Source organism: Drosophila sechellia, chromosome X (genome assembly GCF_004382195.2).
Source record: "Drosophila sechellia strain sech25 chromosome X, ASM438219v1, whole genome shotgun sequence".
Lineage (NCBI taxonomy): Eukaryota > Metazoa > Arthropoda > Insecta > Diptera > Drosophilidae > Drosophila > Drosophila sechellia.
Window position 1 is genome coordinate 16327604 of NC_045954.1, and position 21411 is coordinate 16349014.

General features: G+C 39.8%; 2 protein-coding genes and 2 non-coding genes across 5 annotated transcripts in view; 1 reads left to right on the plus strand and 3 right to left on the minus strand.

Moving 5' to 3' along the window:
* Window positions 1-2463: 2463 nt before the first annotated feature.
* On the minus strand, window positions 2464-2587 carry LOC6620227. The gene has a single exon (XR_048737.2). It is a non-coding gene; the product is annotated as a U5 spliceosomal RNA (small nuclear RNA).
* A 333-nt stretch (window positions 2588-2920) lies between these two features.
* On the plus strand, window positions 2921-3116 carry LOC6620228. The gene has a single exon (XR_048738.2). It is a non-coding gene; the product is annotated as a U2 spliceosomal RNA (small nuclear RNA).
* A 9988-nt stretch (window positions 3117-13104) lies between these two features.
* LOC6620229 lies at window positions 13105-14877 on the minus strand. Its single transcript, XM_002044402.2, has 2 exons — window positions 14213-14877; window positions 13105-14016 (listed from the first exon to the last, which is right to left on the minus strand). Exons 1-2 carry the CDS (start codon window positions 14671-14673, stop codon window positions 13569-13571), a joined length of 909 nt encoding a protein of 302 aa, XP_002044438.2. The 5' UTR covers window positions 14674-14877; the 3' UTR covers window positions 13105-13568.
* Window positions 14878-15014: 137 nt separating this feature from the next.
* The window catches only part of LOC6620230 (katanin p80 WD40 repeat-containing subunit B1), a 38308-nt gene continuing 31911 nt past the window's right edge, over window positions 15015-21411 (minus strand). Inside the window, exons 6-10 of one of the 2 annotated variants that reach the window (XM_032726037.1) lie at window positions 16426-17493; window positions 16236-16363; window positions 16078-16167; window positions 15939-16013; window positions 15015-15879 (exon numbers count right to left, since the gene is read on the minus strand). In XM_032726037.1, the coding sequence (XP_032581928.1) occupies window positions 15645-15879; window positions 15939-16013; window positions 16078-16167; window positions 16236-16363; window positions 16426-17493 (1596 nt within the window). In that variant the 3' untranslated portion in view covers window positions 15015-15644. Of the gene's footprint in view, window positions 15880-15938; window positions 16014-16077; window positions 16168-16235; window positions 16367-16425; window positions 17494-21411 lie in introns of both variants that reach the window. The other variant, XM_032726036.1, reaches the window with a different exon arrangement.

The following is a 21411-nucleotide window of genomic DNA, read 5'->3' on the forward strand; positions in this document are numbered from 1 at the left end:
ACCTCGTCCTGTCATCTTGTCAACCCCCAACTCCCCTTGGAAACCCCCTAACCAGAGCATGGAGCAAGAAAAAAAGAATCCTACGGGTATCGCCGAACGCCCGGGGTCGTCGAAATATGCTTTGCCACTGAAGTCGCTGATTTATGCCCTTTTTAATGTGGCCAAAGTAAATGTCATTTAATTACACCCGATTTAATGGAATTTTACGCATTATCGGTAAATTTTTCGAAAACTTCCTGTCCGCAGTTACTTCCGCTTCTCCGTCTTCGCTGCTTTCGGTCCCTCGTAATTTCGTGCCTTCCGTCCTTCCTTCCGTTTGGTCGAAAGTCAAAGCAAAATTAAAGTGTTGCTTGGGGGCAGGCCAGTAATTCGGTTGAAACGCTTTCGGTAGGTTACGCAAACAAAGACTCAAGTTGAATGGAAAGCGCGACACACTTCAAAGGAATGCCCAGAATTTTTGAAAAGAAAATATTTGTGCCCGACTGCAGTGTATTCAGATTTTATCTCCATCAACTTGTTTTGATTACCATCCATTTATCTATTCATTTGAATCAAATTGAAAATAGTCGATTGAAACTGATTTTATCATTTAATAATATTTAACATATTAAATATTTAAGTGATTCAGTTCGATTCGTGTGACAAATGCTGAAAACCCTAATTTAAATACGATGCTGGGGAAAATGATATCCGCAAAGGACACAATGGCAAACGCAACTCATTCCCGAATATTTCCATTTCCAACTTTTGTTTTTCTTTTGCATTTTTCATAAAAGGAGCAGAGCGACGAGTTCTGTGGACATTAAAATGCCACAAAACGTTTTATAGTAATTTTTCATCTTTGTCGGCCTGCCAGCCCCAACCGCTTCCAAAAAATACCTCACATCGCCACGTTTGAGATTCAGTTTTTCAGTTTTTCCGCTTTCAGTTCGTTTTTTTTTTTTTCATTTGTTTTCCCTTAGTTCGCTGGTTCTGGTCTGGTGGAAGGAGTTATGTGGGTGGGCCTGGGTTGGGTGTGAGGGTCACACGGCGCTATAAAGCCGAAAAAGCCGCCGCCAACATTTATGTTGATCTCGTGCGGCGAAATAACATCGTTGCGCACCCATTTGCTGATACATTTTTATCTTTGTATGACAAGTTAATAATGTGTCAGTCCAGGCGCCTTTGTCGTCCTTTAAGGATGGACACGGAAGTGCGGTAGTACGGAAGTTCAGCGGCAAGCCGGGCAAAACCCAGGGTTGCTATGTAGATGGCTCCGCTTTTCGTATCTTCACCCACGGCATCAAATAAATTCTGGCACGCCTGTTGTTTTTTTTTTCCATTTTTTTTTTGCCCCCCGCATTCTGCATATTGAAATTTTGTTGCGTCCGGAAAAGCCTTAGGTCCAAAAGTATTTCCTTCAAGTTTTAACGGATTTATTGTGATTTTTGGGTCACGTGTCTGCTGTGGAATTTGTTGAGCCTCGTTCGTTGATAATTGATTTTCATTTGATTCATTCGCTGGAGGTTACAAATGAAAGCGAAGGGATGCAAATAGATTAGGGTAAGAAAACAAACAAGAAAGATTTTGAGTCATAATCTTAGTCTTGTTTTTATATAGGTTTCTAAATCTTTCTATTAGGAAATAATCTCTGAAAATTTCCACTTTTATTAGACATTTTCCATTTTCCGCTCAGTGTTCAATATTGATTTCGTTGGAAATTTATCGAGAGAGGGTAACAAATTATAAATCTACCCACATTCGACAGTTTCGAGGCGCTAGAACTATTTCACATTCATATCTCGAAAATTACGACACCCCTGGGAAATTGGTGTTGGTCAGTTTGCGACATCTACCCCTGTCCACCACCACACAGGATATCCAGGATACCCAGGATCCCAATACCCATATCCTCGCATCGAGGGTCTTCGAAATGCCATTTTCAGTTTGTATAAATCTTGCATCTGAATCACTGGCTAAGAATGCTTAGTATGCAAGTCACATGCGCAAAAATGCGATAAATAGATTATGGATATGGCTAGGAAAAAGAAAATAAAATAAACGAGGCAGTTTCTTTAAATTTTGGGACTTTACAATTCTGTATTCTGCTAGAATAAAAAGTCTACAAAAAATTATTTAAGCTCAACGATTTGTTATTTTTAATACACTAAAATCATCTTAAATTTCAGTAGTGTTTTATAGTAATGTAATGTTACATACTTTTTAACGAATCTAGTATATTCTTTTACTCCACGAGTAACGTGTATATGATAACGTTGCTTTCCTTATTTTAACCGAAATTCAACGATTTTTCTTTTATGCCTATAACACAAGCTAATTATATGGGTAGAATTAACAGTCTACAAACTCATTCAGTTTGGCATTTTTGAATATCATTTGATTGGCACCAAATGTTGTGCTAAACAGTTACAAGTTGTTCAATAAAATATAACTAACATTTTTAAAATTTATTGTTAATTGGCCCGATAACATAAGTTATCAGGCCTTAACAAAAATTTAGTTTAGACTCATTATAGTGTTCCTCTCCACGGAAATCTTTAGTAAAAGGCGAAAGATCTATTCGACAATTGAAGGGAAACCAGAGTCACTTGACACCAGCAAACATAATGCCTCTAGGATCAGTGTTGGCCAGAAGGACTTGGGAATTTTAAGTGTGGGTAGTGTTGGGTAGGATTGAAAACTCACTTCAAGACATCTGCTTTAGCTACCTACATATAGTAGATACCATAGGTATACTATACCTACTGACATTTGTACCTGGATGTTATCTTACCATATGACAATGACCTTTGTGATGTGAGGGAAAACCCCCCTGAAATATGCAATAATGATATTCGATTCTGAAGTCTGCAAATATAGTAATTCCCAACTGGTCTTGGCTGCAGTCGCATGAAGTCCTTTATCCTGGGAAGGAGTAGTTATCGCTTCTCGGCCTTATGGCTAAGATCAAAGTGTAGTATCTGTTCTTATCAGCTTAACATCTGATAGTTCCTCCATTGGAGGACAACAAATGTTAAACTGATTTTTGGAATCAGACGGAGTGCTAGGGGCTTGCTCCACCTCTGTCACGGGTTGGCCCGGTATTGCAGTACCGCCGGGATTTCGGCCCAACTGAATAATAAATGTTTAATATTAACATTAGTGAAGAATTATTGCTCTCTTTACAACCTCTTTAATGGGAAAAGTCCTTCACGTTTGACGTTAAAAACAAACTCGCCCTGTTACATAAAAATTCGAATGGAAACGCCCAAAACTGCCACGCCCACATAATTGAAATTCGGATATTATTTCATAATTTTATTAGACTTGTAAATTTGTATACATTTGCCAAAAAACTTTTTACCACGCCCACTGTAACGCCCTAAAACCGCCACACCCACACTTTTAAACAATTTAAAAATGTTTTCTCATTTTATTCCCCAATATCTATCGATATCCCAGAAAAATGATTAAATTTTGCGTTGGGATTCACACTAGCTGAGTAACGGGTATCTGATAGTCGGGGATCTCGACTATAGCATTCCCTCTTGTTTTATTTTACAACCTTCCCTTTTGTCCAACAAATATTGTAAATATTCTGCTGCCAATCGTCAAAACTATAAAGGCGAAAATTGTTTTTTAAGCTGAACTCCCCGGCGACTGCTAATCAAAGGGGCATCTTTGATGTTATCCTGCCAACCGCCTTAGCCCTAATCCAATTGGCAAGCCGATTTGGCCATTTCGGGGAGGACAAGTCATTTGTAAATTGGGTTGGGCTATAAAATTTCATTTTTACCGCTTCATTGCCGTAATAGCACTCATTTATTGAATGCTGAGCCGCACACAGCTCTCGCACCCTGTCTAAATTAATGTAAATTTGCATTGGCCAAGGCATTTGCGTTGGAAAATATGGATGGTATCTACTCGGATCCATGGGGCCACCAAAAAAAAAAAAACAGAAAGAAGAAAAGCCAGGAAGCTGCTATGTGACCCTTCTAAACGTTCTATAATTCGCTTATTATGCGCTCGATGCTGCTCACTTTTATGTTTCGCCACATTTGCTGGCACCCAAGACCGACCGCCAGCCAGGACATAAAGTACGCACCCTCTCGCCTGCTCCTGGTGGGCACCCACTTCCTCAGCTTGCTCAGCTTCCCTTCCTTGCGGGTCGTGACCCTAACCCTAACCCAATGCCAATGCCAATCGCAATTGCGAGGGTGGAAGTGAAGCTGTGCCCTGTGGTCATGACCCCGTCCCATCGGCGGTTCATATTTAGTCATAATTTATGTCGCTCTGGGTGTGGAGCTCTTCCGATGCCACGCCGATGCTCTGCATCTCCTCAGTTTCCGGCGTTTTTTTTTTTTTGGTTTTTTATTTTGAGCCAGAGGCACCGGAACCAGCAGCATCGAAACACCTTCGCGGCACATCAGCGGTTGATGTGCTTGCAAATTTATTAAAATTCCAACGCCAGATACATTTTATTGCGGCAGATCTGTCAAAAGTGCGTTGCTAGTGCGTAGCCAGAAGAAATGCGTTATGTCGACGAATTCGCACTTGAAACATGGCTGGAATTTTGTTGCGTTGGGGGCGGCCCAGTTTTTATACTTGCAAGTAAATAAATACAAAGTTCACAGTAAAAGAAAGTCAGTTTAATGCTAACTGAAATCTTCCAAAATCTTCTAAAATCTAGAATCGTTATAGTTTATACATTTGCTAAGCTTTTAGTGCATATTTGCTTGTGCACTGAGCCATAAATGCACTTTAAAATGCAATTTACCTTAAACTCGCCCATTTCTATGCATTTATAGTCAATTTTTGGGCATGATGTGTGCGAAATACCACCCATTTCTCTCAGTGCAGCAATGTGTGTGTCTGGTTTCGCTCCTGTTGGCTGGCAGCAACAAAGCAACAAAGCAACAATGGCAACATTGCGTCCCTGCGTGGCCCGCATATTACGAATTTCCTCTGGGATTCCGGGGCATCGGGCCCCGGTACTTTTGATATTGTAATGCGCATAATAGGATTTTTATGACACCTTCTTCAGTGGGGCAGCCGTTGCCAATGGCACTGGCTGCGATTAAACGCCAACGCCATCCATTTCCGTTTCCGCTGTTCAGTTCCGGCCGAAAAGGGAAAAAAAACGATATGGAAATGGCAATGGAGAAGAAGAAGAAGGACGAGGATGCCGCTTGTCACCAAAGTTGTGAATTTTATCGGCCGGATGTGTGCGGCATGTGGTTTGGCTGGATTTGCATTAGATCATGAATACCGGGCGATGGTAATGGGCACATTAGCATCGACTACACTCGTTTATTGCCCCCCTTTGATATAAGTGCATGTGCCAAATTTGTAATATGCAAATTTTGTTCAAAAGCTCACCACCACCCACCATTCGCCTATCACCTTTGGCATTTCATTTACACTTGTGCTGCATATTTTATTTCCATATTTTGTGTTGTACCTACACGGCATTATTGCACACAAATGGCCAGTTACGCATTAAGGCGTATGCTTATGGCTGTGACTGTACGGCGTCGGTTCTCCTGGGGGAGATGTGAAATCCGGATGAGACGGAGACCAAAGCTGAGGATGAGTATGAGACCCAGATCCGACCTTCAGACGATGGTTAAGAGCTGCGTCTGCCACCTTCAGTCGTTCCGGTGGATTGGGACTGTCGTAATGTGCCTCTGGAATTAATTTTGGTACATTTTTTAAAGGTGTCGCCCCATGACACTGAATTTTAAGCAGATCTTCTGCTTTCTTTATGCCATGCAATCACTCCGTAAAAGATAAAGTGAAATAAAACGAAGTGAGTGCTCAAAAACATTTTTATTGCCCTAATGTCGTTTTGGAAATTTCGAGTTAATCTCAATGTAGAAAATTTAGCTTAAATAACTAAGGCAAAATATTAACATGGTTTTTTAAAGCATACATTCATTTCCAATTTGCATAATGCAAACTCGAAAGCAAAGAAATTATGCTAAGATATTGTATTGTTTTATTATGCGTTTTATGTGAAAAATGCAAAGGATTCCTCGCAAGCTTAGCTGCAATTTGAGCCCAGATTGGAAACCTTTAACTCGATTGGAACAATTGTTTTGACATTTTATATATACTTTACAATATCACCTGCCAACACTTGAAGCGCAACTCCAAGTAATTAGAAATATGTATTTGCAGTAGCTGATGGAAGGACTTGTGACAGTTGAGACACTTGATATTTCGTCACTCCTTGGGATTCCTTTGGGTTCCCCAAAAGGTTGCCCCAAAACTCCGGCTGACTCCTTCAGGAGAATAAATCAGTGGCAGGATTTCTTAATGTTACTTTTTGATGGCCGAGCCGTCCAACCGAAAGGACTGAATAAATATTTTTGCTGTAGAAGAACGTAGCGGAGGGAATTACGCAAAATGCGGTTAACAATTGTAAAGAGGGTGAAATCAGTCCTCTGTAAATAATTTCACTTTGTATCGAAGCCGAAAACGAGAAAGAACAAATATTTTTTGCGAGCGTACAAATTGTCGAGTGATAAATGGTCTTAACAGGATTCTATTTATTTTCCGCTGTGCTATGCGGCCAAGTTACTCTTCATTACATTTTTGGCCGGCTTGTCGTTTCAACAAGAACAGCAAAATGCCATCCCAGCATCACTTTATTTTGGCATAAAAGTGTACATAATTTGACATTGACAATACACGGGGACAACAACAAGTGCGCGGGTGGTGTTCTTGTTGTTCGAAGGTCCTGGAAGTCCTGAAAATCCTGAAAGTTCTTTAAAATGGAACAGAAGCTCTGAGGGGGAGGGGAGAAGCTGGGGCGCAAATTGATTAATTGGTTTGTGAGCGTCTAATTAAATAAAGCGGTTCAACGCCCGGTACCAAATAGATCCGGCTCGTGGGACCCACGTCACTGTGCCCTGCTTTTGAGCAACAACAGCAGCCCATTTTTTGCTGCTTTTGTTGCTTTTTATTAATGTGACGGCTATTTGTTTCTAGTAAGCAATTACAAAGCAATTTTATAGCAATTACCTTCTTCTAACAGCTTGGGACAAGGCCTTTTAAAGCTATATTTTGCGGGAGTGGGAGGGGCAGCTAACCACACCCAAAATCGCCCCCCACTTTCACTTCGAAAACGGGAAATTATTGCCCGGCTCCTTGAAATATGCAACTCACCCCGCATGTTTCCATTTTCCGCCTCCGTTCCTCTAATTTTGTAACGTAATTTTGGCCTTATTTTGGGACAGATGTGACCAGGGCATGTGCTGTGAAATATATCTTCTGTTTTTGGCGCTCTTTCTACACAGATTTCCTTTGTTTTTTTTTTTTTTTTGATCGGTCAGCGAGTAGAACATTAGCCGCATCACCTGTAATTAAATGCTTTCCCCTAATATCTGAGTGATTTTATGGTTTAAGTAGTTTAAAATCACCTGTGTAAGTACGCTAATGATGTGACAGCATCTACTGCATTACATATCTCGACATACGGACATAAGGACATACGGACGGACAGAATCCTAAACAATTTTCGGTACAATCATAAATCGCGATGGTTCATTTATTTGGTATGAAACTGATAATTGCTCGTTGGTTTTTATGGCACTACAATTAAACGTGGCCCGTATGCTTGAGAGCAAATATCGGCGATGAAATGCGCAAAAAGGTCACCGGAATGGCAAAATCCCAGCCACTTGTCTTGGCCAATTCTGGCACTTTCCACATTGCCACTTGCCACATGCCACTTGCCACTTGGCAGTCCTCATTTGTATGGACAGCGGCAGATTCCCTCAGGCAATGAAGGCGAAATCAGGCATTATTCATTAGTCGCCGCCAATCGATGGCTGCCGAATAATTTTGTGGACAAACAAACGGGGCAAATACATATGTAGAGCTCACAGAATCGCAGGAGTGAGCTGGAGGAAAAAACATTTAAAGAGCCTTACGCCAGCTACATTTTGATCGAACTCATTCGATGCGGATGGGTTGGCCCTTGTCCATTGTCCATTGCCTGCTTAATTGACACACACACAGTTTTATCTGTGGGAAAACTAATTTCCTAGGCGTACTGTCTTCGCTGTGCGTGTGGGGCGAGTTTCGTTTTCTACGCGAAAAACTGGGTGTTTACATTTAGAGAAAAAATGTATAACTATCTGGGAATGCGCAATAATATAAACAATGGCATTTTCAAAGCAATTGGTATATAACTTAATCAGATCAGCACTGAAAAGAGTTTTGGTGCAAACAAAAAACCTACTAACAAGATTATAAACTAGTAACGAACGCACGTTCATTCCGTTTGATATCAAATTTGTGACGGAAGAGTACTTACTTACTTATTATTTCGCTCTAGACCAATTGATCATTCTTTTATATGAATGGCTAGAGCTCCTGCTCCTATCGGTGTCCTTCGTCACTAAGGAATAAGGTTGCTTAAAAAAGCTAGTTAAATAGTGGCAGGATTTTTTTGGCAGTGCATGTGAGCTATGCCTGTGCCTGCTGATAAGCATTTCATGTCACATCCTTAAGGGCTTCCACTCACTCGCACCACGCGGCAGACATCGGAGTTCACATGAGGACGACATGGAGGATATGGAGGACATGGAGGACATGGAGGCAGTGGCTCGGGCACACCCTCCCTTTTGTCTTTACTGTCACCGTCAGCGGCGCTTAAGATTGCTTTCAACGCTTAATTGCTTTTTTTTGTGCGATGTGCGAGTCCTTTTGATGTGCCAATGTGGAGAAGGCGGGCTTTTGTCATGGACCTGAACGTGTTTCATATATATATATAGTATAGTATAGCATAGTATGGTATAGCATAGTGCGTAGCATTTTCGCAGGAAGAACGTTATTTCAATTTCCGCCTTGCCGTTTGCCGTCTTCCCTCCATTTTCGGTCAAACATCCCAGACACGCCATTATTGTTTGACGTGTCAGTGTTAATGAGTCATTGTCCATTAAGTTTGCTCATTTCAAACGGGCAATTAAATTCGACTTTATTGCACTTCACTCGCCGACGAGATCGAACCCCGAAAACCGAATCGAATCTGACTAACGACTCGCCATTCTGGCGCAGCGAATGCTTTGGATGTGGACGAGAAATGGCCGGACAATAAATCAGTTTGTTTATCTAAATTAATGCCGCTGCTTTGCTATGCAGCACTTGTCATATAATGTCACATGTCACGCAAGTCCCCAGGCAAAGCGAGGCGGCATAGTTTCTCCAGCGGCCACATAAATCAGATCGCAAGAGAGCAAAATATGAGGCATGGTCGACATAAATAATTAACAAACTCTGACTCAAATGATAAATTTTTTCGCACAGCACAGACGACGGAATATTTATGACAAACAAAAGCTATCTACAAGATACAACATACACGCTTGTTTCGTTCACCCGGAATGCCCATGGCACTTGACACTCGAGTGGCCAGAGGCATCCTATCGTCCATGCCCCCTTTTGCCTCTCTAATCAAGGACCAGGGGATGCGATCTGCCCCTTGCCGGTGATTTACGAGCTCCCCAATCATGCGGGACACATAGCCAAACAAGAAGATACCGTAGACAACCAACAACGGACAACATACTCGTACAAGGAACATGGCATCATAACTCGTCATTGCATTTGATTTTATTTCGGCGTTATTTATTTGAATTATTTATTTATCCTATTATTGGGACGTCGAACAAGTTTCGCTTGCTTCCTGGAGGGTGGTAATCTCTTCGCTGCCATCGTATCAGTAGGGTGGAGTCTCAGAGTTCCAGAGTTCGAGAGTTCCACGCCCCGCAAATTTGACATTACTGACCGACCGTTCCCTGTGCATGAATATTCGTAATATTGCCCAGCATATGTCCATTTGCGTGTCCTGCGTCCTGGTCACAGTGCCAATCAATAATGCGGACTGGAGAAAGATTTATAGGTTTTGCATTTGCGCGGCCGCACGCACCACTCCTTCCACAATTATGCTCGCCCCACCCTCGCAAGTTCCCCACCGCCCACGCACACTCACACTCACACGGAATCCAAAGGACGAAGGATATATCTGCCATATTTGCACCACCCATCCAGATGGGACACCGCTTTGGGACAGACTGGCCAACTGGTAATTACAAACAAGAATAAGTGAGCAGTTATTCATCGTGAATGTATCCGAAAGATACAAAGATACAAAGGCAAGGGCCAAACAAACTGTTTATCCCACCGAATTGTATCTATCAAATGAGCAGTATTATTAATGAGCTGGCCAGAATGCAGAAGGTCAATCATAGGTGTTATAATACGATTCCACTTCGCTCTTCCGGCGAAATAATACATATTTAATTTCACTTTTATTTCAACTCAGTCCACTTTTACTTGATTTAATCAGGAAGAAGGTTTTTGGCGCGTCAGTCATTGTACTTCAAGTGAAGCGAATCAAATACAGGAACTTTAAGTTATAAAAAGGAAAAATATGTTTAAACAAAATTAAATGCTGGTTAACTATTATTTTATTACAGCTGAAATATAAAGCATTTGTACATCTAAGGTTTCTTAATGAGATTTTTGTACCTGTTACACGAAAAGTCAAATTGTATACTACATTCGTTGAATATTATGTAAGAGTTATAAGACGATATACAATTTATATATTCTTGTTCGGATCATAAGCTGAGCCAATCTGACCATGTCCGTCCGTATGAACGTCGAGATCTCAGCAACTATGAAAGCTAAATGCCAAGTTTCTCTCTTGTTTTTATTTACCAATTGTCTTACAAAACCTTACAAAAACCTAGTCCTTAACTTAAATCGAGTTCAGTAAAACAAACTTTCTTTTTATCAAAAATCTCCTAAGAGTTCTTTAAAGTTATTTCGTGTACATGAAACTGCGAGTTACTCCAGCGATGATTAGCTTCCTTAAGCACATCCCCACCCATCGTTGGGCGCCACTCCATCAATTAAGGGCATTCAACTTGGGCACACTCCGGCGTTGACACTCTAATAGGGAAGTGGAATTTTTATAGGTTTCTTTATGTCGTTTGTACCTTGGTTGCCTAATTACGTGCAAGTCTACCCGGGGTAGACAAATAAATTTTCGGTGATTTGTTGACATGCGGATGCGGAAAGGCAGGCATTACTCTCCACTCTCTACTCTCTACGCAATAAGTAACTAGAGCGAATTTAACTATTCGCCGATTACAGTGGGAACAGTCCGCACGGAGTGGAGAATGAATGGCTCCAAGCGTACTTTATGTCCCATCAAAGTACGCCTACTCCATAAGGTGGTCAAGATGGCTCCCCATGACGGTCCAAAATCAGTAGCATCCTGTTGGCGGAAGTGGCTGCGGCAGTGGCAGCCATGTGGAAAGTACTGGCGAGACCGGGGCCATAAAGAAAAACTTCATTTATTCGGAGGGAAATAAATCTTTTAATGCACATCAGAGAGTCGTTATTCGGGCATTGTTTTCTCATTTGCCACAACACCTCCAAATACGCCCCCAAAAATCATGGGGCATATGTCGTGCCATTTGGCCATCGAGGTCCTCCAGCCAGCCAGGCAGCCAGTTAGCCCGTGTTCCCCCAAAGGTAAAGCATCCAGCTTCAGCTGCAGGTCCTGGCCAGAAAAGGCCGACTTCCCTGTCAGAGCAAATGAACCTTGAATGGCTATTTCAATGATTCTAATTATGGAGCCGCCCGGCGCAAAAGTTTGTTAAGTATCGCGTGCATCATTGTTATTGTTTTTCTTGCCAAGCCCGAGATCCACAAAGCAGCCGAATTGCCTTGTTCTTTGGATATATGTGGGTACACGCACAGCAGCGGGCAAGCAGCTAGGTGCACATGGGTTGGGCTCTAAAAGAAAAGTCAATTAAATTGATTGGTATATGAATATATTTTATGGTTTGCTTTACATTTTACACGTTAAAGTAACTTATTGCAGAAAATATAAGACTATCATGTTGCATTCCATTTATGGTAGTCCAGTGATATCTATTTTGTTGACCTGTGCTGTGGGAATCCATCCTCGCCTGTTACATTTCATTCGATGGGTGGTGTGCGCTCATTAGGTCGCCACCCCTCACTCTCACTTCCATTTCCAATTCCAGCGCGAGTCCTTCGCTTCGCATCGTCATGCAAAATGTCCCACAAGGACGGCAATTGTCCTGCGCTACCGGATTCATTGGTGTGTGTGTGTGTGTGCATGAGTTCATGTGTGCGTGGCTGTGACCTGTGAAAATGTCCGTGTCAAGTTGTGAGTAATAACACGGAAATGCCGAAAGAAAAGGACAGCGAAGCACAGCTCGTAAAATGGACAAACGCAGGACAGACAGACGCGTGGCTTTCTTAATCACGTTAGTAGACACGGGAATACCCTGCCTTTAACAAGAAAATCCAATTTATGCTTGGATTTGGTATGTGTATCACCATTTATTTAACTTGCTGGAAGTAGTGCAAACTTACTCTGAAGATCATTAAGTTCATAAAACCTACTTGGCTTAAAGAAGAGCTTAAACGGAGATTGGCAAAAAAGCATGGGATATTCAGCTTGTATTGCTTGTTTTAATTATTAACCTTTAATTAATTTGTGACATGACCAATATGAGTTTCGATTGATGAAATCAAACCTCTTGACAAATCGTCCTACACCATTGGCAACTACATCCATCCGCCGATTCTCGCCGGCAAGCTTAGCTCCAAAAAAAAAAGGACATTAATTAGCCGTACGTGTTCATGCATTACACAAGTATTTGTTGTCGCTGGTATTGGGCACCATAATAGCTCTTTTGCTCCTCTTGTGTCAAAACGACAAGGAAAAAGGAGAAGAAGACCCAAACACACATAAAGCTCCAGGATGAATGGCCCTTATGACCTTCTACCATGTGTGTGGGTATACCATATATACCATAGATATACATATGCATGCTTGTAAATAATTACGAATGCTTTTCGTTTGCTTTCAGAGACAGCGAAAAAGTTAAATTACACAAATCGCAAACTTTAATATCCATCCATCCCCCGCTAGTTCGAAACAAAAGTCAAAGTAATGGCGTTGCGTAATTAACGAGACTCTGGGGATCTCGAACCGATGGACGTAATTTTGCCGGGTCTTCAATAAATCCATATCCGTAAATGAAACTTGGTCAAAAGAAACCAAACCTGGCAAGTTGTGAATGGGCTTTATTTGCTTTGAAAGTTTTTTACACGTTTGAGTGGAGGAGAATAACTTAATTCAATTTAGGTGGGGCAACTTTTAGAGCATAATTGTATTTTTTTTTTATAATTTCTTTAGATTTAGAATTAATATACGCTATGAAATTTTAATTTATCGTTTTGTGTTCGATTGATCGATCTGTTAAAGAAATATATTATTCAAATATGATATAGTTTATGCGCTTATATTGATCCTATAAATCGACAAAAAAAAAAACCTTATGAAATATGAGAAGTGAGTGAAACAATTTAAATGCAAATATATGCAAAATCATCAAAATTGCTAATAAGCTTAAGCTTACCTCAATATTTTTAATCAATGTGCTGGTAAACTGAACTTGGTGCTAATTTCCAAATGCATTCGAATAATGAATAATACAAAAAAAAATATATTTTACATTCTAAAAGCCCTTCTACAACGTCATTTTATAGGTGGTCGAATTATTCGTTAAAGGCCGCTGAATGTTTTTGATTTTCTTCTTGTTCGGCTTGTAAGGTGCCAAGTTCCGATCCTCCGGGGATCCACTATCATATGGTGTCCGTACGATCTCCGGCAGGTGGGCGTAGTACACAATGCGTTCGTTGCGAACCGGAAAATTCAAATCGGACTGCTTCGAAGAGACGTACTTGCTGCTGCTGTAGGAATCGATGGGCGCCATTGGGTCACCAATGTATCCGCGCCGCATTTTCGGATAATCCCTCAATGGTGGGGCATCCGGGTATCGGTCGGGATACATAACGTAGGGTTCCGGATACTGCGGTATCCGGGGACTATAGCTATCATACGGATCGAAGCGTTGCCGGTGCATGAACATGTCCTCAAAATACTGTGGATAATTCCTATGGTACTGCTCATCATATCTGCAAAAATAAATAGTTTAATAATAGTAATAAAATAATAATTAGGTTCATGTTCCATGAATGCATTTCATTAGCATTATTTTTCTGATATTCATTTTTGGTTGAACTGCTTATATCAAATTCTGAGAAAAAACCCGTCCATTACAGATGAACTATCTTTTTGCGATAGCTTCGATTTACTGGAACACACACTCACCTGTCGTAGCGGCGAATATAGGGATCGTAGGACCTGGATGGGTACATCGGTGGAGCACTGGCCAGCAGTTTGCCGGAGTAATCGCCGTACCAGGGCAGTGGCTTGTGGGCAACTCCACTGACCGGCCTGTTCAGCGAAGCCAAATTGCCCTCGCCGTGAATCCTAATGGCTGAGGAGGCACTCAGATCATTATCGGCCCCATAGGGATCCGCCATTCTTCGAGGTCCCAGATAGTAATCGTAGTCCTTGTATCCCAAGGGCGGCTTCTGGTAATTCATCTGCTTTGGCTGCGTGGGATCCAGGACGGCCATGCCCATAGTATCCACCACGCTGCTGTCCTTCGCCTCCATATCCAGACTACGGTTAGGGTCCTCGAAACTGGGATTCGCCGCAATGCAGTTGGCCAGCAGCAGTGGCATCAGACAGCGCATCCACATATGGATGACAATATTCTCGGACATCGTGCAGAAGTACAGCCAATGCGCTCGGAGTGCCAGGTCGAAGTGCTCCACTAATCGCTGCAAAACTTTATTGAAAGGTTGGGCATTAAACGCTACAATGATTCGGCGACATGGTAAGTTGAACTTCAAAGCCGTTTGTTCTGGCTGCTTTGTTGGTCATTCTATTGGAGCAGTGAACCGCACTACTCGTAGTACATTCCCCGATTTCACCGCTTGCACAAAAATAAGCATAATAATATAAACAACCCACCCACCCATAGAACTTCTCCCATTGCACCAGTCTGTGTGCTAAATACATGTAAAGACACTAGTTTAGTTGCAATCCGACAAAAACAGATAAATCAGCTAGCCTATAACCAACTAATTTTATTCATTTCTTTCTTTCACCAACATACCTTTGCCATACACACACATGTGCTTTAGATCGCCATGAACTTTTTTAGATTAGTTGTTACCTCAAAGAATATTTGATCGCAAATAGTAAATAGAATCCACGTATGTTTTCTTTTATATATTTTTAAATTTTGGGACTTAGGTATAGGTAAATAATTATTATATAAATTAGTTTGCATAACAAATTAATATTACAAATAATTAAATAACTAAGGCCCATTTTCTAATCATCGCGGTCGGCTGAAATTGGCTTGTGACGAAGGAAATCATACGTAACTTTCTCAGTTCACAAGTTGACCTCATCGCAACATGATGATGAATAGAAGGCCGAAGGGTTAATGTTAATGTTGGATAAACAGCGTTCGGAAGAGCTCGTCATAGAGCTGCTGTTCCGGAAACGATTGTTTAAAATTCCTTAGTTTGGCAGCTTAGAGCGACAAATGAGGCCACTCCCCACGACACTGGATTTCGTAATCAGGTTTTGGGAAGCTGGTGGTTTTCTTTTGTTGACGATCTTTGTACCGTTCATGGGCTGATTTGAACGCCGAGGAGCATCTACAGCTGAATATGCGTTGCCCTTAGAAAATAATTATGTTTTGCAATTGTGACAGCGTGGACCCAAAGTGTGTGCTCTCGGGCAGGTTCTTGATTTGCAACAACCACCGCTGACACTCGGCGCACTTCCTCTGTCGATCCTCGCGTGTCACATCGACGCCCAGGCCATTGGCTGCCCAGGAATCGAGGTTCTCCTGTATAGTTGGCAAGAAGTTCGACAGTATAATGCGCAGGGTATCACAGGCTCTCGTAAAGTGGCTGAAATACAGATTGTGATTACTTGGGCTACCTCTTCGTTTATGTTTATCTGTACTCACAACTTGTGTTGGCTTTGCAAGAGTTCGTAAATCTCTGGCAGCACAAACATGCAGAAGTCCAAGTTCCACGAGGACCTGTAATGGTATTAAACTCCTATTGCTATCACTATCGCATTAATATTTATAATATTATGCTTACGGTTTCTCCAGTATGGCTCCGAGTAGATCTATGAAAATGGATTTGCCACAACTCTTTGCCTGCCTTAATGCGCCCAGCATATCGTGAGACCTACATAATTACCAATGTATGTATCAATTGATTGATATGCTTAAAATATACGTGCATCCAATACTTACCTTGTTGCGTGCCGCAGCAAATCCAGGCTAGACTGGCGATTGCTCAGCTCCTGCAGCACAGCCTCATGTGACCTCGAGAGCATATCGAAGTCGTGGTCATCCATTATAATGCGATTGTTCATTGGCTGCTGCTGGAATAATATGACGTTAATTAAATGAAGGGCACCAAGCGAACGTTTTAAACACTCACGTGAATTTGCTTTTCCTGAGTTTTAGCCTGGTGAGACGTACGCATATCCAGGGTGGTGCGGGATCGCATCGGTGGCTTTGTGATGATTTCCACGTTGATATTTTTCTGTTGATTGTTCTCCTTGCTGAACTGACTCTGGGCCGAGCCCATTGGCCGTTTGTTCTTGTTGACGACATTCGAGGAGGAGGACTTTTTCAGTACCATATTGTCGTCCAGCTTGTGCAGTTCCATGGAGCTAACCGAGGAGACCTGGCTTAGCTTGCTGCCACCAAAGATGCCCGTGGACGTCTGCTTTGCGCCGGCCATGTTGCTCGTTGTCCTCTTGTGCAGGGTGGTGGTAGTGGTCCTCTTGATCGACTTGGACGAGGCGTTGATCGTGGAGGTGGCGGGCACTGGCTTATAGTTATTGGTAATGTAGTTCAGGTTCTGATTGACCGGAAAGTCCTCGGCCATTTCGTAGTTATCATAGTTGTTGAGTATTGGCGGATTGCTATCGTTCAGATTGAACTCCAACTGCTGCACATCCGCCTCCTCGTTCTTGTCCAGCGAATATTGATTGTAAATGTCCGGCTTGTGCAGCGAACTGGGTTCGTTCAAGGACATCAGGCGGGTATCGATGGCCCCGTAACTACTACCATAGCTGGCCATATTATCAGGCACTCTGGAGTACTTACCCTGCCTCAGGGAGGAATCGATTGCTCCGCCATATACGACATGATGCGGCGCCAGGTCCGCCGACGATCCGGCCATCGTAACCAAGTGGACAGGTGGCAACGAGGACATTGGAGAAGTCTCCGCCGACTCCAGCACCGCCTCGTTCACAACCTCCAGACTATAGTTGGGCGAGGACAATCCACTCTTGTCGCCCTCGTGCTCCTCCTGCACCTGTGCCGGCTTGGCACCACCCACTGACAGCCTGAACTTCTGGTTGCCACGTGTGAAGCTCTTTCGATTCGTCGAGTTGTGCTTAAAGTTGGGTAGAGAGTTTGGCGGCTGATAGAACGGTATCACTCGATCCAGACTGATGGTGTTGATTGAAACGGTGTCGATCTCATGACAGCCACAGATCTGCAAAAGGAAGGGCAATGGATTTTATTGGATACCATAGAAGTACCATTTTATACTCCTTACAACCAATACTAACAACTTCTGTCCCTTTTAAACTAATTTTGTAAAATTTATTTTTGGCCAAATTTTCGCATTTTTTGTAAGGGGTACCATCATCCAAATTTGCGAAAAATTGAAAAATCCTAGAATTCCCAAACTTGAACGTAAATAGATTGGGATTTAAAAAACAAACCCAACGAGGTATGACATTCCATGTTTGGGTCATTATTTCCAATGTTTTGATCAAAATACCGATTATTTTTTTCGCCAAAAATCAGGAAAATTATTTTTGGCAAAAAACTCAATTTTGAAGTTGACTTTTTTGGCTATAACTTGACTAAAAATTCTCACACAGCAAAAAGAAGTACCATTTTATACTCCTTACAACCAATACTAACAACTTCTGTCACTTTTAAACTAATTTTGTAAAATTTATTTTTGGCCAAATTTTCGCATTTTTTGTAAGGGGTACCATCATCCAAATTTGCGAAAAATTGAAAAATCCTAGAATTCCCAAACTTGAATGCAAATCGATTGGGATTTAAAAAACAAACCCAACGACGTATGACATTCCATATTTGGGTCATTATTTCCAATGTTTTGATCAAAATACCGATTATTTTTTTCGCCAAAAATCAGGAAAATTATTTTTGGCAAAAAACTCAATTTTCAAGTTGACTTTTTTGGCTATAACTTGACTAAAAATTCTCACACAGCAAAAATAAGTACCATTTTATACTCCTTACAACCAATACTAACAACTTCTGTCACTTTTAAACTAATTTTGTAAAATTTATTTTTGGCCAAATTTTCGCATTTTTTGTAAGGGGTACCATCATAAAAATTTGCGAAAAATTGAAAAATCCTAGAATTCCCAAACTTGAATGTAAATAGATTGGGATTTAAAAAACAAACCCAACGAGGTATGACATTCCATGTTTGGGTCATTATTTCCAATGTTTTGATCAAAATACCGATTATTTTTTTCGCCAAAAATCAGGAAAATTATTTTTCGCAAAAAACTCAATTTTCAAGTTGACTTTTTTGGCTATAACTTGACTAAAAATTCTCACACAGCAAAAAGAAGTACCATTTTATACTCCTTACAACCATCATTACAAACATCATTATTTCCAATGTTTTGATCAAAATACCACTTATTTTTTTCGCCAAAAATCAGGAAAATTATTTTTCGCAAAAAACTCAATTTTCAAGTTGACTTTTTTGGCTATAACTTGACTAAAAATTCTCACACAGCAAAAAGAAGTACCATTTTATACTCCTTACAACCATCATTACAAACATCATTATTTCCAATGTTTTGATCAAAATACCGATTATTTTTTTCGCCAAAAATCAGGAAAATTATTTTTCGCAAAAAACTCAATTTTCAAGTTGACTTTTTTGGCTATAACTTGACTAAAAATTCTCACACAGCAAAAAGAAGTACCATTTTATACTCCTTACAACCAATACTAACAACTTCTGTCACTTTTAAACTAATTTTGTAAAATTTATTTTTGGCCAAATTTTCGCATTTTTTGTAAGGGGTACCATCATAAAAATTTGCGAAAAATTGAAAAATCCTAGAATTCCCAAACTTGAATGTAAATAGATTGGGATTTAAAAAACAAACCCAACGAGGTATGACATTCCATATTTGGGTCATTATTTCCAATGTTTTGATCAAAATACCGATTATGTTTTTCGCCAAAAATCAGGAAAATTATTTTTCGCAAAAAACTCAATTTTGAAGTTGACTTTTTTGGCTATAACTTGACTAAAAATTCTCACACAGCAAAAAGAAGTAGCATTTTATACTCCTTACAACCAATACTAACAACTTCTGTCACTTTTAAACTAATTTTATAAAATTAATTTTTGGCTAAATTTTCGCATTTTTTTTAAGTACCATCATCAAAATTTGCGAAAAATTGAAAAATCCTAGAATTCCCAAACTTGAACGTAAATAGATTGGGATTTAAAAAACAAACCCAACGAGGTATGACATTCCATGTTTGGGTCATTATTTCCAATGTTTTGATCAAAATACCGATTATTTTTTTCGCCAAAAATCAGGAAAATTATTTTTGGCAAAAAACTCAATTTTGAAGTTGACTTTTTTGGCTATAACTTGACTAAAAATTCTCACACAGCAAAAAGAAGTACCATTTTATACTCCTTACAACCAATACTAACAACTTCTGTCACTTTTAAACTAATTTTGTAAAATTTATTTTTGGCCAAATTTTCGCATTTTTTGTAAGGGGTACCACCATAAAAATTTGCGAAAAATTTAAAAATCCTAGAATTCCCAAACTTGAATGCAAATCGATTGGGATTTAAAAAATAAACCCAACGAGGTATGACATTCCATATTTGGGTCATTATTTCCAATGTTTTGATCAAAATACCGATTATTTTTTTCGCCAAAAATCAGGAAAATTATTTTTGGCAAAAAACTCAATTTTCAAGTTGACTTTTTTTGGCTATAACTTGACTAAAAATTCTCACACAGCAAAAAGAAGTACCATTTTATACTCCTTACAACCAATACTAACAACTTCTGTCCCTTTTAAACTAATTTTGTAAAATTTATTTTTGGCCAAATTTTCGCATTTTTTGTAAGGGGTACCATCATCCAAATTTGCGAAAAATTGAAAAATCCTAGAATTCCCAAACTTGAATGCAAATCGATTGGGATTTAAAAAACAAACCCAACGACGTATGACATTCCATATTTGGGTCATTATTTCCAATGTTTTGATCAAAATACCGATTATTTTTTTCGCCAAAAATCAGGAAAATTATTTTTGGCAAAAAACTCAATTTTCAAGTTGACTTTTTTGGCTATAACTTGACTAAAAATTCTCACACAGCAAAAATAAGTACCATTTTATACTCCTTACAACCAATACTAACAACTTCTGTCACTTTTAAACTAATTTTGTAAAATTTATTTTTGGCCAAATTTTCGCATTTTTTGTAAGGGGTACCATCATAAAAATTTGCGAAAAATTGAAAAATCCTAGAATTCCCAAACTTGAATGTAAATAGATTGGGATTTAAAAAACAAACCCAACGAGGTATGACATTCCATGTTTGGGTCATTATTTCCAATGTTTTGATCAAAATACCGATTATTTTTTTCGCCAAAAATCAGGAAAATTATTTTTCGCAAAAAACTCAATTTTCAAGTTGACTTTTTTGGCTATAACTTGACTAAAAATTCTCACACAGCAAAAAGAAGTACCATTTTATACTCCTTACAACCATCATTACAAACATCATTATTTCCAATGTTTTGATCAAAATACCAATTATTTTTTTCGCCAAAAATCAGGAAAATTATTTTTCGCAAAAAACTCAATTTTCAAGTTGACTTTTTTGGCTATAACTTGACTAAAAATTCTCACACAGCAAAAAGAAGTACCATTTTATACTCCTTACAACCATCATTACAAACATCATTATTTCCAATGTTTTGATCAAAATACCGATTATTTTTTTCGCCAAAAATCAGGAAAATTATTTTTCGCAAAAAACTCAATTTTCAAGTTGACTTTTTTGGCTATAACTTGACTAAAAATTCTCACACAGCAAAAAGAAGTACCATTTTATACTCCTTACAACCATCATTACAAACATCATTATTTCCAATGTTTTGATCAAAATACCAATTATTTTTTTCGCCAAAAATCAGGAAAATTATTTTTCGCAAAAAACTCAATTTTCAAGTTGACTTTTTTGGCTATAACTTGACTAAAAATTCTCACACAGCAAAAAGAAGTACCATTTTATACTCCTTACAACCAATACTAACAACTTCTGTCACTTTTAAACTAATTTTGTAAAATTTATTTTTGGCCAAATTTTCGC